The sequence below is a fragment of the Callithrix jacchus genome, chromosome 3 (genome assembly GCF_049354715.1).
Source record: "Callithrix jacchus isolate 240 chromosome 3, calJac240_pri, whole genome shotgun sequence".
Classification (NCBI taxonomy): domain Eukaryota; kingdom Metazoa; phylum Chordata; class Mammalia; order Primates; family Cebidae; genus Callithrix; species Callithrix jacchus.
The window spans coordinates 28,885,467-28,905,803 of record NC_133504.1 but is presented as its reverse complement, the minus strand read 5'-3'; the positions used below and the strand labels follow the sequence as shown (position 1 = coordinate 28,905,803).

The window sequence follows — 20,337 nt, the reverse complement described above, 5'->3', positions numbered from 1 at the left end:
AAAGACAAGAGAGATCAGCTTTTTTTCTTCCCTTTTCTTTCTTTAAGTAACTCCATTCCTTTCTCCTACTTTCTAGTTAATATGAATTGCTTTTTTCATTTCTTTTCTTATACCTTCTCCAAAGTCAGAAGTTATAGTAGGTGATGTAGTGTGGCATGGAATAGATAGTGGGTCCACACTGAGACAGAACCATTTTTAGTCTTTTTTTTGGTATGTCTTCAATTAGACTGAACATTATGATCACTTCAGTAAAATTGTATCAAAGAAAATATGTATATTAAAAGTTTATGAGCCAATATTTTGTTGGAGGGCTTAAAGCATATTAACAATGTTTGAAACATATTTCATACTTTTTCATGTTTATTTTCTTTATAACATTTTAGTTTTGTTCCATAGACTTAAGTTAGAGTGATGGCTTTATTTGTTCAATGCATGATGGTTTTTCTGGGAAAAGGAAAAAGCCTTTGGCAATGACAAATAGCCTGTAATATATGTAATTATTAATAGTTTGGACAATGCTATTTTTAGTCCATCTCAATTAAACTTTCATTTGTGATCTTTAGTGTGTTATACAGGTAATTATTATTTATTTTAAATTTGCAAAGTCACACAGATTAAAATAATAACACAGGTAAATTAGAATGGTTTTTAAATTTCATAAACCATTTTATGACATTCAAACTCTCCAAGATGTCTAATAGTAAAATAAATGTACTATCTACATAAAAAGTAAAGTAAAAATATCTAGCCTAAAGTATTACGAGTGTTTGCTACTGATATGGTTTGTAAGAACTAAATAAATATTTCAAAAATATTTATGCTATGAAGATTTGTTGCATTTAAGTTTTGTAAAAATATAATGATACTTTATCAAATTTTCTTTAGTTTAAGTGCCCAAGGATAGGACAATGTTCAATGGGTTTTATAATCATCAAACCCAGAAGGAACAAATCTTATAATATGATTGGTTGAAATTTTCTGATTAATTCTTTGGATGAAACTCAGAATAAAATATGATTTTGTTAAAATCTGTTTAAATTCTGAGATTGAACTGCAATAATAGAAGTGGTTGTAATAGCCAATTGGCGGAATTTCATATGAAGTTAGAACTTTGTTTTCCTCATTATGTCTTTTCAGATATTCTATATTCTATTGGCTTCACACCTTTCTCAATAATACTCTAAATGTATTAAATTATTGGTATGCTCTGAACATATTTATTTATATCTATTTCTCTCCCAAATATTATTTGATTTTGAGTGATTTGTGTTTTAAAAATTTTGTTATTTTTTCTTTTTAAAATAGGCCTTTAATGAATTTGAGGTTGAGCAACATCAAGAATGTGCTTATGACCACTTAGAAGTGTTTGATGGAGAAACAGAAAAGTCACCAATTCTTGGACGACTGTGTGGCGGCAACATACCAGATCCCCTTGTGGCTACTGGAAATAAAATGTTTGTTCGGTTTGTTTCTGATGCATCTGTTCAGAGAAAAGGCTTTCAAGCCATTCATTCTACAGGTCAGCAACTTAGAGTCATGCTTCTCTTTTTGGCCAAGATCCAGGTTTCTCTTCTGGAGAATTTGGTTCAATAATAGAATTGCAAATAAATTTCCAAACATAGCAGATGAAATTTCACTGAAGCACTGTGTAAAATTTTTGCAGAATCACACAACATTCTACTTAAAGATCTTTGCAGTTGTTGAGCATTTAGGGAAACCCAAAAGTTTTTGCCTGATTTGTGATCAGTGCAGTTTGTTTAAGTAGAACTGTCCAATATTTATATAATGTATTTCATATTAAATTTAGCAATTTGATGTATATGTTATATTTAACAGATAGAAATCTATGGCTTGATATTACACATTTATGTTTTATCTAATAACGTATCTGGTTAGCTAGATTTTACATTAATATATTTTTTATAAATAAGTTTAGGACTGATCTTTTCGATGGAGCCTCTATTTTATCTTTAAATTGGGTATGCAACATGATCTTTTGCCAAATCTTACTGTCTAATTTACTCTTTGAGATTTCAACTAACTGTTCTGGGAATCTTAAATAAAATTTAATTTACAAAAATACAAAATATTTTAGGCTAAAAATATAAAAGAACATTATTTATAGTTTGGAGACAGTTTAATCATACGTTCTATAAAATATCTGGAGAATGTCCTTTTTATTCAGTTAAAACAATGTATCAAACGTAGGTATTAGCTGGTCAGTTAGCTTATACTGACACCTAGTGGCACAGCTGATGCATAAGCAATTAATACACTGGAGAAATTTGCTTTGTTGGAAAACAAAGCGTAAAAATACACAATCTCATCCATGAAATAGTTTTAGTGAAATTTTGTCATATTTTGCTGATTGTTTTTATTTTTTAACTTTGGTTTGTAAGTCATACTTTTTAACTATTCCATTATCCAACATTATTTTTTCATTCTGGTGTATTTTATTGTGAGCATTAGATTTGTTAGATTATGTGTCTGTTTTGCTGGCACCCAGGTGCAGCGGTTCTCCATGCAAAATACACAGGTCTGGGCACCGTTTTGGCTGGCAATTGGAGCTCCTGGGAGACAGAGTCATCCGTTCATCTGATTAAGAAGGGGACTGAAACAGGGAGCCAGGCCAGGAGATTCCCAGGCAAAAAAGCGCCAAGAATCTCAGCACAGCTGTTTCAGCCAGAGCAGTGGGTCGCCGCATGGGAAATCACACAGATCTCAGTGCCTTGTCAACAGGTGACTGGAACACCTGGGAGAGAGTCAACCATTCAACTAAAACAAAACAAAACAAAAAAAAAAAAAACAGGGGCTCTGAGGCAAAGAGCCAGGTGATTAGGCTCAGCTGGTCCCAACCCCACAAAAAACAGCCATCAGAAACACTGTGGATTGAGAGTTTCACAGCAAGAACAACTGAACCTGGGATGGTCTAGCTCTGTGGGGGAGCAGCGTTTGCCATTATGGAGGCAGTCCACCACTACGGAGGTAGTTTGCCATTGCTGCGGCAGCCTGCCACTTCAGAGGCAGTTCTTCATTACAGAGAGAGTCTGCCATTATAGAGGTGGGCCACCATTGCCAAGGCAGTTCTAACTACACCCGTATAAACAGGACTGCAAGGAAGTTCACATGGCAGCTGGGTGGGGTCCACAGCAGCTCAGCAAAGCCTCTGCAAGCAGACAGTGACTAGGCTGCCTCCTCACTGGACAGAGAAGCCCTGAAAAAAAGCAGCAGCACAACAGAAACTCATAAATAAAGCCCTAACGCCCTGGGACAGAGCACCTGGGGGGGGGAAAACAGGGGTTTATGAGTTCTGCTGCAGCAGACACAAAAATACATGCCCAGCAGCTCTGAATAAACAGCAGAGCTCACAGCTTAGCAGTTGAGATCCTATAAAGGACAGACTGTCTCCTTAAGCAGCTCCCTGACCCCTGTATATCCAAAGAGTCACCTCAAAAAGGAGAGCTAAGACTGACATCTGGCAGGTATCCTTCTGGGATAAAGATAGCAGAAGAAGAAACTGGCAGCAACTCTCACTGTTCTGCAGCCGCTGCTGGTGATTTCCAGGCAAGCAGGGCCCGGAGTGGACCTCAGCAGTCCTACAGGAGAGTGGCCAGTCTGTTAGAAGGAAAACTAAGAAACAGAAAGAATAATTTCATCATCAACAAACTGGATGCCCACTCAGAGACCCCATCTGAAAGTCAACAACTACAAAGATGACAGGTGGATAAATCCACAAAGATGGGAAGAAATCAGCACAAAAAGGATGAAAACACCTGAAACCAGAACACCTCTCCTCCTACAAGGGATCACAACTCCTCATCAGCAAGGGAACAATGCTGGATGGAGAATGAGTGTGATGAATTGACAGAATCAGGCTTCAGAAGGTGAGTAATAAGAAACTTCTGTGAGCTAAAAGAACATGTTCTAACCCAATGCAAAGAAACTAAGAATTTGAAAAAAGATTTGATGAAATACTAAGAGGAATAAACAAGAGAGGAATATAAGTGAATTGATGGAGCTGAAAAACACAGCAGGAGAACTTCACGAAGCATACACAAGTTTCAACAGCCAAACTGACCAAGCAGAAGAAAGGATATCAGAGGTCGAAGATTAACTCAATGAAATAAAACGAGAAGGCAGGTTTCGAGAAAAAGAGTAAAAAGGAATGAACGAAGTCTCCAAGAAATATGGGACTATGTGAAAAGACCTAATCTAGGTTTGGTAGGTGTACTTGAATGTAATAGAGAGAACGCATCCAAGCTGGAAAATACTCTTTAGGATATTATCCAGGAAAACTTCCCCAACCTAGCAAGGCAGGCCAATATTCCAGGAAATGCAGAGAACACCATAAAGATATTCCTCAAGAAGAGCAACTCCAAGACACACAATTGTCAGATTCACCAGGATTGAAATGAAGGAGAAAATGCTAAGGCAGCCAGGGAGAAAGGTTGGGTTACCCACAAAGGGAAGCCCATCAGACTCACGGCAGATATCTCAGCAGAAATCCCACAGGCCAGAAGAGTGGGGGCCAATATTCGACATCCTTAAAGAAAAGAAATTTCAACCCAGAATTTCATATCCAGCCAAACTAAGCTTCATAAGTGAAGGAAAAATAAAATCCTTTGTGAACAAGCAAGTACTCAGATTTCATCACCACCAGGCCTGCTTTTACAAGAGTTCCTGAAAGAGGCACTACCCATAGAAAGGAACAACCAGTACCAGCCACTCCAAAAATGTACCAAATGGTAAAGAACATCAACACAATGAAGAAACTACATCAACTAATGGGCAAAACAGTAAGCTAGCATCAAAATGGCAGTATCAAATTCACACATAACAATATTAATCTTAAATGTAATGGGCCAAATGCCCCAATCAAAAGACACAGACTGGCAAATTGGATGAAAAACCAAAACCCATGTGTGTGCTGTATCAAGGAAACCCATCTCACATATAAGGATACACAAAGGCTCAAAATAAAGGGTTGGAGGAAGATTTACCAAGCAAACAGAGAGAAAAAAAAAAAAAGCAGGAGCTGCAACTCTCATCTCTGATAAAATAGTCTTTAAACCAACAAAGATCAAAATAGACAAGGGCATTACATAATGGTAAAAGGATTGATACAACAAGAAGAGCTAATGATTCTTAATATATATGCCCCCAATACAGGAGCACCCAGATACATAAGGCAAGTTCTTAATGACTTACAAAGAGACTTAGACTCCCACACAATAATAGTGGGAAACTTTAACATCCCACTGTCAATAGTAGCTAGATCAACAAGACAGAAAATTAACAAGGATATACAGGACTTGAACTCAGACCTGGAACAAGCAAACCTGATAGACATTTATAGAACCTACCACTCCAAATCTACAGAATATACATTCTTCTCAGTACCACATCACACCTACTCTAAAATTGACCACATAATTGGAAGTAAATTACTCCTCAGCAAATGCAAAAGAATGGAAATCATAATAAACAGTCTCTCAGGCCACAGTGAAATCAAGTTGGAACTCAGAATTTAGAAACTAACTCAGAACCACACAGCTTCATGAAAACTGAACAACTGGCTCTTGAATGTTGACTGGATAAACAATGAAATGAAGGCAGAAATAAAGATGTCCTTTGAAACCGACGAGAACAAAGCCACAACATACAAGAATCTCTGGGACACATTTAAAGCAGTGTCTAGAGGAAAATATATAGCAATAAATGCCCACATGAGAAGCAAAGAAAGATCTAAAATTGACACCCTATCATCAAAATTGAAAGAGCTAGAGGAGTAAGATCAAAAAAACTCAAAACCTAGCAGAACACAAGAAAAAAACTAAGACCAGAGCAGAACTGAAGGAGATAGAGACACAAAAAACCCTTCAAAAAATCAATAAATCCAGGAAATCAACAAAATATACAGATCACTAGCCAGATTAATAAAAAAGAAAAGAGAATAATCAACTAGATGCAATAAAAAACAATAAAGAGGATATCACCACAGATTCCACAGAAATTCAAACCATCATCAGAGATTATTACAAACAACTCTATCCACATAAACTAGCAAACCTGGAAGAAATGGATAACTTCCTGGACACTTGCATTCTCCTAAGCCTAAACCAAGAAGAAGTTGAAACCCCAAATAGACCAATAACAAGGTCTGAAGTTGAGGCAGCAATTAAGAGCCTACCACACACAAAAAAGTCCAGGTCAAGATGGATTCACAGCCAAATTCTACCAGACATACAAAGAGGAGCTGGTACCATTCCTTCTGAAACTATTCCAAACAATCCAAGAAGCGGGAATCCTTCCCAAATCATTTTATGAGACCAACATCATCCTGATACCAAAACCCGGCAGAGACTCAGCAAGAAAAGAAAACTCCAGGCCAATATCCATGATGAACATAGATGCAAAACTCTTCAATAAAATACTGGTAAACTGAATGCAACAGAATATCAGAAAGCTTATCCACGATGATCAAGTAGGCTTCATCCCAGGGATGCAAGGCTGGTTCAACATATGCAAGTCTATAAACATAATTCACAATATAAAGAGAATCAAACCAAAAATCACATGATTATCTCAATTGATTCACAGAAGGCCTTTGACAAAATTCAACAGCCCTTTATACTAAAAACCCTCAATAACCCAGGTATTGACAGAATGTACCTCAAAATAATAAAAGCTATTTACGACAAACCAACAGCCAATATTATACTGAATGGGCAAAAACTGGAAGCATTCCCTTTGAAATCTGCCACTAGACAAGGATGCCCTCTCTCACCACTCCTATTCAATATAGTATTGGAAGTTCTAGCCAGAGCAATCAGGCAAGAAAAAGAAATAAAGGGTATTCAAATAGGAAGGGAGGAAGTCAAATTGTTTGTATTTGCAGACGACATGATTGTATATCTAGAAGACCCCATCGTCTCAGCCCAAGATCTCCTGAAACTGATAAGCAACTTCAGCAAAATCTCAGAATACAAAATCAATGTGCAAAAACCACAAGCATTCCTATACACCAATAACAGACTTAAAGAAAGCCAAATCAAGAATGAACTGCCATTCACAATTGCTACAAAGAGAATAAAATACCTAGGAATACAACTAACAAGGAACGTAAAGGACCTCTTCAAGGACAAGTACAAACCACTGCTCAACGAAATAAGAGAGGACAGAAACAGATGGAGAAACATTTTATGTTTATGGTTAGGAAGAATCAATATCATGAAAATGATACTACCCAAAGTAATTTACAGATTCAACGCTATCCCCATCAAGCTACCAATGACCTTCTTCACAGGACTGGAAAAAACCACCTTAAGCTTCATATGGAACCAAAAGAGAGCCCACATAGCCAAGTCAATTCTAAGCAAAAAGAACACAGCAGGAGACATCACACTAACGGACTTCAAACTATACTACAAGGCTACAGTAATCAAAACAGCATGGTACTGGTACCAAAACAGAGATATAGACCAATGGAACATAGCAGAGGCATCGGAGGCAACACTACACATCTACAACCATCCGATCTTTGACAAACCTGACAAAAACGAGCAATGGGGAAAGGAATCCCTATTTAATAAATGGTGTTGGGAAAACTGGCTAGCCATGTGCAGAAAGCAGAAACTGGACCCTTTCCTGACACCTTACACTAAAATTAACTCCAGGTGGATTAAAGACTTAAACATAAGACCTGGCACCATAGAAACCCTAGAAGAAAACCTAGGCAAAACCATTCAGGACATAGGCATAGGAAAGGACTTCATGACCAAAACACCAAAAGCATTGGCAACAAAAGCCAAAATAGACAAATGGGACCTAATCAAACTCCACAGCTTCTGCATGGCAGAAGAAACAGTCATTAGAGTGAATCGGCAACCAACAGAATGGGAAAAAATTTTTGCAGTTTACCCATCTGACAAAGGGCTGATATCCAGAATCTCCAAAGAACTAAAACAGATTTACAAGAAAAAAACAAACAAGCCCATTCAAAAGTGGGAGAAGGATATGAACAGACACTTTACAAAAGAAGACATACATGAGGCCAAGAAGCATATGAAAAAATGCTCATCATCACTGGTCATCAGAGAAATGCAAATCAAAACTACATTGAGATGCCATCTCAGACCAGTTAGAATGATGATCATTAAAAAATCCAGAGACAACAGATGCTGGACAGGATGTGGAGAAATAGGAATACTTTAACACTATTGGTGTGAGTGTAAATTAGTTCAACCATTATGAAAGACACTGTGGTGATTCTTCAAGGACCTAGAAATAGAAATTCCATTTGACCCAGTAATTCCATTACTGGGTATATATCCAAAGATCACAAATCATTCTATTATAAGGACACATGCATATGTATGTTTATTGCAGCACTGTTCACAATAACAAAGACCTGGAATCAACCCAAATGCCCATCGATGATAGACTGGACAGGGAAAACGTGGCAAATATACACCATGGAATATTATGCAGCCATAAAAAGTGATGAGTTCGTGTCCTTTGTAGGGACATGGATGAACATGGAAACCATCATTCTCAGCAAACTGACACAAGAACAGAAAATCAAACACTGCATTTTTTCACTCATAGGTGGGTGTTGAATGATGAGAACACATGGACACAGGGAGGGGAGCATCACACACTGGGGTCTGTCAGGGAAATAGTGGAGGGACAGTGGGGGGTGGGAAGTTGGGGAGGGATAGCATGGGGAGAAATGCCAGATATAGGTGATGAGGAGGAAGGCAGCAAATCACACTGCCATGTGTGTACCTATGCAACAATCTTGTGTGTTCTTCACATGTACCCCAAAACCTAAAATGCAATTAAAAATTTTTTAAAAATAATAAAAAAGGAAATATCATGGGTTCCAAGAAGGTAGTGTGAAAATATGCTGTCAAAACTGTTTAAATAGTTGATGATACAGAACTTTGAGATTATCTACTTTTCTTTTCATTTAGTTTTACAAAAACTTAACTCTTATACTGCCTCTTTTTACTCCTAGTAAGTGGAAGGACTGAGGTTCCATTATGTCACAGTGTGTCAGTACATATGGGTTCCTTGTACAGGCGAATCCTTACCTAGCAGGAAACTTTCAAAAAGATAATTTTTTGGATCTTTGTTTTCTCATCTGTAAAATAAGAATCCCAGGGTTACTTGCAGCAGGAAAACTCCTAATTGCCCATGCATGCTACTTGCAGTGTTTGTGTTATGATTAATATTTCATTGAGAGGATCTAAATTTTACTTTAATAAGGGTCATGTATTGTGATCCAATGGTATAGAAGGCACTGGGCGTTTTAGGCATATACACTTATACTTTACATACATTGAATTCTCAAAAGAACTGTATGACATAGGTATTATCATCCACATTTTCCTGATCAAGACAGTGAAAATCTGGACGATTAATTTGCAGTTGCTAAAATAGTGTCAAAGCCTGGATTTTATTTAATTCTGATTGTTTTCAAAGCTACTGTACTTCCTACTATAGTAGTATTTTCTCATGTGTAAAACCTTTGAATTAGGAGGAAAATGAGTATACAACTATCATTATTAGGTGAAGATTGAATGCTTCTTTATAGAAATATTAAGCAAATATCTTCAAATTATATAAGTGACTAGGCTCATGTTATTTCCCTGTTTCATTCACAACCATTTAGATACCCACATGGGGAACTCCAATCACAATTTGTTAGGCGAAATGTGCTTTGGATATTCTTTAATCCTGCCCTGTCACTTCAGAAATGAGAAATCTGAGGCTAAAAGATTTAATGGTAACTGAAATAGCACAAGAAGTTAATAACAGTTGAAATTAGAGTCCCCGCTTCCCAACTCCTGTTCCTTTATTATTCTGAGAATTTTTTATATTATTTATCTGTTTTATCAGCTATGTTGAAATTTTTCTGGGTGGACTTTTATTTCTGTTACTTTCTAGTAGTCATACATGCTCAAATATTCTTATCTATGTCTGCTTTTATTTCTCCTCAAAGTCTTTTTAACAGGTTCATTTATTCTACTCTTTCATCAAATATTTATTTTGCATCTGCTTTGGACAATGTAAATGCATGGGAATTTTTAAGACAAGGGAGGGAATTCCTGCCTATTGACAGCTTACAGTCTGAGAAGTTAAACTTGTGATGTTCATTTTATCTTTTAATTTCTGCTGACAAGATGGCCAAGTCCAGTATCATATCTGTCAGCTTTTGCTACACGTGTAAAGCATTTATTCATTATTTACTGTCTTCTAGAATATGGATGGCTATTTTTGATTTATTCTTAAATATATAGTTTAATTTGCTTAGTTTAATTTCTGTATACAATTTTAGTTGTATCCACAAGAAAAATTTCTAACACTATGAATTTTAAAACTTGGTGATTAGAAATATTGTAATGTATACTGATGGCTGCTTTTCTTTACAAGTAAAAAACAGTCCATGGAAAATGGACTTAATTGAAAAGAGTTCTTTTTTCCTCTGACAGTTTGTTCAAATTCTAATTCCAAATTTATTTTAATAAGGAAACAAATGGTAGTACTCCAGCCTTAAATTAGTTAATTAAAGGAAACACATCTTTAGTAGAAAAAGATGTTCTATGTTTTTTCTAAGAAAATATGGCTGCAAAACAGAAAAACAGGAAAAACATGGAGAGAAGATAATTTTAAAATTCATTGCATTGTCTCTTGGGACTTCTTTTTTGTAATATAAAACATCATACTCTTTGTCAATGACATTTAAAAATAAAATATTAGCAAACTCCTTGGAAAGGAAATTATTTTGATTTAAATCAATTACATCAGAGTGCTCACTAAAAGCATTGATAGGTCAAATTACAAGATTTTTCCTGGAGTTTAATACTTTACCAGGCAGTAAACAAACCTGTCTTTCCAAATTAACATGAAGTTCACCCTAGGCTTCTCTTTGCTTCTTGTTACCTTTTTTTTTTTTTAATTGCATTTTAGGTTTTTGGGTACATGTGCAGAACATGCAATATAGTTGCATAGATTACCTTTCTTATTCAGTTTCATTTTCAATTTCTCAGAATTCTACAGGAAACTCTGGCAGCTGTTCTTTAGTTGATGTAAAAATGGTATTTCCAACATACTAAACAACTGGTTTTATATTTTCTTGACTTGGTAAATGAATAGGTAGAGTTGATGAAAATGTGTTCACTGTATTTAAAAGTCATCTTAAAGTGATCTATTACAATAAATGACTTATCGATCACTGCTTGAATGGCTAGGAGGATTCTGGAAAACACTCAGAAGCAAATAGCCCTCAGGCTACCTATTTTATTCTGGAATTTCTCTCAGGGCATATTATAGGTTGGTGCAACAGTAATTGCAGTTTAACAAAATCACACCTCTTCAGTATATAGTATTCAAAATTCATTTCATTCTTTACAAATTTATTCTGTGGACCAAATTCTGTCGAGTGTGTGTGTGTGTGTGTGTGTGTGTGTGTGTGTGTGACGGTTAGAACATTAATTCCAGGTTTATTAGTTTGAGTGGTATTCTATAAGAATGAGGGTGTGCATTGCAACAGATACAAGAAAAAAGAAGCCAAAATGCGGGGAACTGGCCAGGCGCGGTGGCTCAAGCCTGTAATCCAGCACTTTGGGAGGCCGAGGCGGGTAGATCATGAGGTCAAGAGATCGAGACCAACCTAGTCAACATGGTGAAACCCCGTCTCTACTAAAAATACAAAAAAAATTAGCTGGGCATGGTGGCGCGTGCCTGTAATCCCAGCTACCCAGGAGGCTGAGGCAGGAGAATTGCCTGAACCCAGGAGGCGGAGGTTGTGGTGAGCCGAGATCGCGCCATTGCACTCCAGCCTGGGTAACAAGAGAGAAACTCCGTCTCAAAAAAAAAAAAAAAGAAAAGACAAAGGGGGGGGGGAACTTCTTGCTATCCTTAAATACAATTTAAGATATTTGTTTTTAAATGTAGGCCGTTTTTCTAGTTTTTAATGAAGTCTCATAAGGACACCTTTCTGTGATTTTCAGATTTACAAAGCCTCTGTAAAGTTGTTTTTCCTGTTCTGTTTAATTTCTTCAGTTTCTCCTTGATTTCTGTTCCAAGCTGTGGCTGGCAGAGGGTTGCTTCTTGTGGATCCTGTCTTTGTGTTGCGACCTTGTTGTATCTGTGAGACAGGCACACAAAAGAGTGCCTGCACCAGACCTCTGGGTCCTCCCCTCAGCACTTCCTAGGCTGTGGAATGAAAGTAATGCAAGTGCTGAAGGTTTACTTTAAAGCTGAAAACAAAACATATCAGTCAATTCTCAAAATTGGAGAATAGGTAGGATTTTTTTAAACAATCTGTAAATGACATTACACCGATTTACATATTTATATGTTGAATTCAGAAATATTTTTCATAAAATATTTTACTGGCTTTCAAAAATAGAATTTTTCCTTTCTAATGGCAGATTAATAGTGCTTTAAATTGTTGTTCAATTTTCCTGATTTTTCATTTCATACCTGAGTGGATCCTAGAGTATGGATGATGGCATTTACATGTACTCACAGGAAAATAATAACAATAATAATGGTAGCTCACGTTTACATGGGTTTTACCATGCCAGGTGCCTTTCGAGCATTTTTCATATATTAACCTATAGACTCTTCATCTGGACCCTATGATGCCAGTACTATTTATGATTTTCTTTTTAGAAATGAAGTTGTGGTAAATAACAGAGCCAGATTTGCACCCAATTTGACTGGGAGTTCCATCACAAGAAAGGGGAACTAATTATTGGAGTTACTGAGATAACAAAAGTATCATAGTGGGAAAGGGATGCTTGGCTTCCAGTATGTGGGACTTGGGAGGTAAAATCCCAAGGCTAACTGATATTGCACTTTCAGGAATATTTCCTCACACAAATACATTTGTAATAGTTGCACCTCAATCAGTTGGTTTTGTGAGTTACGCATCAACCATTTGGGAGATGAAGGGATATTTACACTGTAACACAGCCCAGTAGGAAAGTCATTCTCATAATTGGAACCCTAGCTGGAAGTTCCTTCATATGTTAGTCACACAAAGGTCTCTGAATTTGTGGTTGTTTATGACAATGTCCATAAATTTGCTTGGACACACCTGAATTCAGACATGTGTGAAAGGGATCCAATACCCGCAATTCAGAAATATTTAGTTATTTAAAAATCACCAAACCACAATATAGGTAAACTATATAAAAATCTGAAAAGTCCAATTTAGAATTTCAACTGTCTAACCATCTTCACTAAGAACTATCTGGTCACGACTACCCTGACAATATTACAGTTGTACTTGGCTATCCAGGAGTTTTGCTTCTCCAGCTCTTGCCACATTGGATTTTCCATGGGATGTTCCTCATTTTAGCAGTGAAACTCCTGCTTCCCAGAAATTCTTTCAATCCTTAATAAACAAGGACAGAAAGAGACTCTACTTTCTCTTGACACTTTCATATCCCATTCTTTTATCTCCCTCCCAATCACCATTCTTGCTTGCATGGGTTGGTGGGGCATTGTAGGCTCTCTCTGTCTTTATTTAATCTCCAGTAATTAAAAGTTTTAGGGCTCTTGCCGGGTGCAGTGGCTCATGCCTGTAATCCCAACACTTAGGGAGGCTGAGGCAGCTGAATCACTTGAGGTCAGGAGTTTAAGACCAACCTGGCCAACATGGTGAAACCCTTCTCTACTAAAATTACAAAACACTAGCCATTTGTTGTAGTGCATGCTTGTAGTGCCAGTTACTTGGGAGGGTGAGGCAGGAGAATCGCTTGAATCTCAGAAATTGCAGTGATCTGAAACACACCTCTGCACTCCAGCCTGGGTGACAGAGTGAGACTTTGTCTCAAAAAAAAAAAAAACAACTGGGGGCTCTGACTACAAGGCGTTCCTAAGAAGAGTGTTTGAAACCTTTTATATTCTAAATGATACCATCTAAAAGGTTTTAGGCACACTTATTTATTTATTTGAGTGACAAAAGTAATAACTGGTAGAGCCTATGATTATTAATTTATCTTTTTTAAAGGAGCTGTGAGGAACATTTAATATTTTTTCTTGCAATAAACACAGACTATCATTGGATAGGTTCTAGAATTGCAAAGATAATTATAATTAATAATACATGTAGGTTTTCCCCATCACGTTAGATAAACATTTTATCTAAGTAAAATACTATTAATCTATATAGAAAGTTCTATATAACACAAACCTATGCAGAGGAGTTTTCTATATATTGTTAATTTTCAAGTTATTTCTTACATTTTTGGATTTAGGGTTCTTAAATTGTTAGGATTAAACTTGATTTAATACTCTGGCCTCTTTATGAAAACAGCTATTTTAGACTAGAAACAGTATTAGGTATAATAATCTTAAAAATTGTTGAGTTATTAGGTAGTAGATTCTAAGTGATTGTCATGTTTTAAATTCTCAAACCTCACTAAAATTGGTACCATTATTTTAATCTGTATTATTTTCATCTGTAACACCATTGAGAAAACTATGGCTCAGAGACATCCCTTACCCATAATCAGAGCCAGCAGGTGTTGGGGCTGACATTCCAACCCAGGTCACCCATGTCTAGGGCCTGGGCCAGTACCCATGATACTGACGCTACAGTTATGGAAACCATTTCTTATGCTGGAAGTATAAACTGAAGTTAAACAATGGTTAGGCTACACTGAAATTTAAATTGGAACCCGTTAAAGCTCATTGACCTTACTCATTTTATTTTTATTTCCTGGGCAGAGTGTGGCGGCCAATTGAAAGCAGAATCAAAACCCAGAGATCTGTATTCACATGCTCAGTTTGGTGATAACAACTACCCAGGACAGGTTGACTGTGAATGGCTGTTAGTATCAGAACGGGGCTCTCGACTTGAATTATCTTTCCAGACGTTTGAAGTGGAAGAAGAAGCAGACTGTGGCTATGACTATGTGGAGCTCTTTGATGGTTTTGATTCAACAGCTGTGGGACTTGGTCGATTCTGTGGATCTGGGGTAAATATACCACCAACAGGATACCTTAGACATGATTATAGATACCTATTGATTCATGATTGACATGTGTACCATTTACAAGTTGTAAATATACCATCAACAGGCTACCCTAGTCATGACTAAAGATGCCTAATGATTTGTGATTGATACGTGTAACATTTACAAATTGGCAGTGTTTTTGCAAAAAAACAGTGACATCATATTATAAATGACAAAATATAACATGTCTCTATCCTTATCACTTCTCTACTTCTAATGATTTTGGCTGAATAATATCAGATGAGACAGATGAAATCAGTAGGTATAATTTCTTGTCACTTTTCCATGTTCTAACTTCTTATTATGCAATAAATATTTAAATACTTAATCTAAAAGCAATATATTTACACAAACACCATTGACAATTCTGTCATATTTCTGAATTAAAGCATAAAGGAAAAAATAGTGTGCACACCATTCTAATTCACATTCTCTTTTCAACAAATATATTTGGTGGCAGTGGCAGAGTCAGCCACTGGTGTGTGTACACAGGCAGTGCTACAGGGAATTGTTCCATTGCAGAGTGTCACTTGTGCAATTGTAGAGTGCCACGTACAGGCCAGAAGAGATCACCATGAGAAATAAGGAAAAGAAAAACTTAAGGCTTTCTAAATGCTTTTCCCCCAGGACTCACTCCATTAATATTTATATATTTATAGACTTCTCAATACATATTTTGTCATGAAGACATTAGTCTCCGTTTTTCAAATGTCTACCAGTAGCTATTGCTTAAGTAATATTGTTGAACTCCTGTGCAAATGACAACTGAAATGAAACAAAATGCTTCTTGGTTCTTAGATTATTAAAACACGAAATAATGGAAGATTTGGATTCTGGAAGTGGCTCTGCTTCAGAACAGCTGCTGAAACACATTTAGTATCTCTTTACACTCTCTGAAGCTCACATTATTGATTTGGAAATCAAGAGAACTTGTCTTAAAAGTTTAGAAAACAACACAGAAATTCTAGAGAGAAAAGTGCCCAGAACATAGAAACAGTAATGTGTGTTCAAAGCCCAACTACATCATCGACTAGCCGCGTGAATTCTAGCATGTCACTTTCTTCTCTGAATCCCATTTTCTCCTCTGTAAAGTGAAGAAGTTGATTACAACTACTCCCCAATGTTGTTGGGAAGATTAAATTATATTCCAATTATATTAAATTATATTCCAAAGAAAAGTGATTTGTTCTATTGCTTGTTTACTTGTTTGTTTGTTTGTTTTCTTCAGCCACCAGAAGAGATTTATTCAATTGGAGATGCAGTCTTAATTCATTTTCACACTGATGACACAATCAACAAGAAGGGATTTCATATAAGATACAAAAGCATAAGATATCCAGATACCAAACATACCAAAAAATAACACCAAAACCTCTGTCAGAACATAAAGGAATGTGCATTATGGAAAGAAGGCATATTTTTTTAAAAACTGAAGATATTGGCATAAATGTTTTATATAAAGAGTTTGAACAAAAAAATCCCTGTGAGACCAAAATTATCTTTGTACTAAAAGAGAAGTTTGCAGTGAATCGTCATCAGCATTGCAAGGATATTTGAACTCCATGTTTGATGGTATTAATAAAGCTGATGAAAGGGCATCACATACTTCAAGGAGGACTCTACAAGCTTTTGTTCATGGCATGATATAGATGCCTCACAATTCAGACAGTTCAATTCAGGAGCTGTGACCCTGCAGAGTTCTTTTTGACAATTTGTCAAGATTTGGGGATATAAAGTGATCTTGCAGGTCATAAACTGGAAAACACTATTCTGGTTGTCTTATGATAATTGCTTTGACTTTTATCTTGGATATAGTGTAAACCAGATCCATATAAAGTGTTGGGAAATGGGAGTCTTTTGAGGGTGATTTGTACTTTCCATGTGTATGTGTGTGTCTGGTGTTTGGAAATTGGAATATTTTAGCTTCACTATTTCCACTTGCAGGCCAGCTTAACCTCTTTGAAACACAAATGATCTTGAGACCACTTTAGTGTAGTTACCTTTGATGAGTTTGACACCAGTCTATTCTAGACACCAGTTCTTTAAGTCTCAGAAAATGCCCAGTGAATTGGTGAATTCAGTTTTTTTTGAAAGTGCTGCCTTTTCACACCAAATCCAAGAAGCCTATGATGTCTTATGAACCTTATGAGAAAACTCTGAAGAGGTGTGAAGAGGATTCTTCTGAATGACATCTAGATGGTTCATTACTCAAGTTACTACTGCTGCTATTGTCTTTCCTTTGTTGTCGATCTGTTATTGTTGTAGCTATTATTGTTGATGTTGTCATGGTTAATCTATTTTTAAAAATTAAATGAAGCAGAAGTAGGTATTGTGACAACTGTAAGATTGCTTTCATTTTTCTCTTCCTGGGATATGGTTTTTCAAAATGCAATGCTGGAAAAAAAAAGATTTGTTTCTGAAAGACTTCTTATGGTGCTATTCCATAAACATTTTTTTTCAATCAAGTTTTTGACCTTTGAGCCAACCCACCTGTAGACTACGAATGTCTCCCTATGGCTAGTGGCATTTGAAGACTGAAGACTTCTTAAATATATCAAGAGTATATCATTGCAAGGGGAGCACTTGTCCTGTGGAACAACTACATATAATGCCTTAGAATTCTTGCACATGATCATACAGATCCTCCTAAACATGAACATAATAGTGTTCACTGGAACATTGAAATGTTGAACATAATAGTGTATGTTAATTAACAGCTCTGTGAAGAAAATCCATTTCTATGACTGAAACATTAGATATAAATATGATGACCTGCTTTTCTTTTGTAGAAAACATAATTTTAGGATGCATTTTCTGCTTTAAAGGCATGTGTGTTTTTAAATTAATGTATGTAGATGTGAGATTGTCTGAGTGAGTGAAACTAGAAGTGGTGAAAAACAACAGGTGGTTGAAAAGTAAAAATTTATGTGCCAAGTTCTACAAGAATTCCATTTGAAATAGCACCTTCATTAGGTTTCATGGACAAATAATGGGAACTTCTAATTATGATCAATACCGTTAAAGAAAGGCTCTTTCTTTTAGAGAAACTCCATTTTGATGTCAATATAGATTACTGTATGAAGTAGCTTTGTTTCTGTTACCTGTTCATGAGCATATGACATTTAATATAATTGGGTGTACTCTTTCAGTTTTACAAAATTTTACACACAAATGTAGATTATCTGTTTTTTTTTTAAATTGTTGCCCTTAAAAATTTTCTTGCATATGAATTGTAAAATGTAAATACATTTTTAAAACCAATGTTTTGATCTTATTGAATGTTACCTTGAAAATGTGTAACTATTGCCTGCAATGTAGATGAGCCTTTTAGTAGAGCCAATTTATTCTGGTAACTTCTTTCATATTTGCTCACTAATCTCCAGTTAGCCAAAATATGCCAGGAATGGGAAAAAGAGGAGAAAAAAGCATTAACATTAACATCTGTACTGTTTTATACTACTCCTACCCCTATGCTAGGAATATGCACTATCCCTTTTTAAACTCCATGCTACACTTTGAGGACTGTCATAATGTTCTCATTTTGTAGTTCAGACAGTGAGTCTTAAGGAATTTATGTAACAAAGTCACAGTGTAAAGTTAGATGTTGAAATCCAGTTTGTCTTACATAAAAGTTTCTGCTTGTTCTACACAATGAAGTAGAATCAATTTTCACCTATATAAATAGTAGATTTTTTTATGGTGAAACTTTCCCACATAAAGTAAATTTTAGGGTGAATTACAGTAAAACTTTCAGGATTAGCATTTTGTTCTTTTCAAGAACAGCATGAAAATTAGAATACCAATGGTGTCTATCTTTAAGAATCAGAACTAGTAGTAGAAATTTTAAAAACAAACTATAGTTTGGAGTTAGTATGAGCCTTTTGTGAAAATAAATATACTAAATTATTTTGCCTGGTGTGGTAGGGGAAATGTCTTGCTCTATATTTAGAAATATTCTGGATATTCTGATTGACATCTTATTAGGCCACAGTGAGCTGTGCTCAGCAAAATTGAGAAATTAGGTATTTAGAAGGCATATAGAGATGTTGTCATCAGTAGGTCTTCAATGTGAACTTTAATTTTTATTGTATCTTATGTCAGAAAACAGTTTACCACATATTATTTTTATATTAATTCAACATTTGCCTTAAATATGTTGTTAAATGAAAACACAGACGGTTTCATTGTTGTTGTGTTAATTATTGTTAGTTACTATTCTAGGCATTTTATTAAATTAATTTTGTAAATTATTTTCCACCCCTACATCAGTATATTGGTTGTGCTTTATGTTTGCCAAAGTTCTAACTCCCATATTGTCTTCTCTGACTACATACAGAAAAACAAAAACAACAACACTGTTCTCACTTGATCTTATTAAATTTTTTTAATTTTGAAAATAACTGTAGTTTATTAAGGAGATTGTGACTTAACATAAATGGGCAAAATACCCTTAAAAAAGAAATGGATGAAAAGCAATTGTGTTTCCAAAGCCCTCAAGTATCCCATTCCTATATGGGCTGGACTTTTGCTCTCTAGGACTAATTTTAACATGTCATAGTATGAGATTCAAATTTTGTTTAACTTTGTTTTCAAATATCTTAAGTCTGTTTTATTTGGTTTGTAATACTGGTGTATTTTTGGTGGTAAGCTTCAAATACTGCTGTATTTTTGGTGGGAAGCTTCAAATGTCAGATTTTTTTCTCTCTTATAGAAAAATCTCTAAAAGCTTCAAATTACTAATTTTATTTTTATGTTTAAAATTTATTTTTTTTTAAATTCAATTACATGTAGATAAAACCTGTGTGACATTATAAATTACTTAAAACAGTTATCAAACATTTGGAAACTATTATTTACTAACATAAGACTTGCCTTATGGAAAATCTTTGATGCCACTCATTAAATCAGGCATGGAAGGAGGAAAGCAGAAAATATAATTGCCTCCTAAATATGTATAATTCGAATTGCAGTAATGCTTTCTATTTTACAACAACAAATGTGTAATAAGAATTTATTGGCCAGGTGCAGTGGCTCACAGTGGTAATCCCAGCACTTTTGGAGGCCAAGGTGGGTGGTTCACCTGATGTCAGGAGTTTGAGTACAGCCTGACCAACCTGGAGAAACCCCGGGGTTTTCTCTTCTAACAATACAAAATTAGCTGAGAGTGGTGGCACATGCCTGTAATCTGAGCTACTTGGGAGGCTGAACCCAGGAGGTGGAAGTTGCAGTGTGCAGAGATCACACCATTGCATTCAAGCCTGGGCAACAAGAGCAAAAAAAAAAAAAAAAAAACCTTTAT

The 20,337-nt window shown here is 35.7% G+C and overlaps 1 protein-coding gene across 2 annotated transcripts in view; it reads left to right on the top strand.

The window, feature by feature from the left end:
• The window catches only part of TLL1 (tolloid like 1), a 273,553-nt gene extending 254,118 nt beyond the window's left edge, over positions 1-19,435 (top strand). For both annotated transcript variants that reach the window (XM_035292709.3, XM_035292710.3), the window contains 3 exons: positions 1,306-1,519; positions 14,749-14,999; positions 16,267-19,435. In XM_035292709.3, the coding sequence (XP_035148600.1) occupies positions 1,306-1,519; positions 14,749-14,999; positions 16,267-16,401 (600 nt within the window). In that variant the 3' untranslated portion in view covers positions 16,402-19,435. The remainder of the gene's footprint in view (positions 1-1,305; positions 1,520-14,748; positions 15,000-16,266) is intronic.
• Positions 19,436-20,337: the final 902 nt, after the last annotated feature.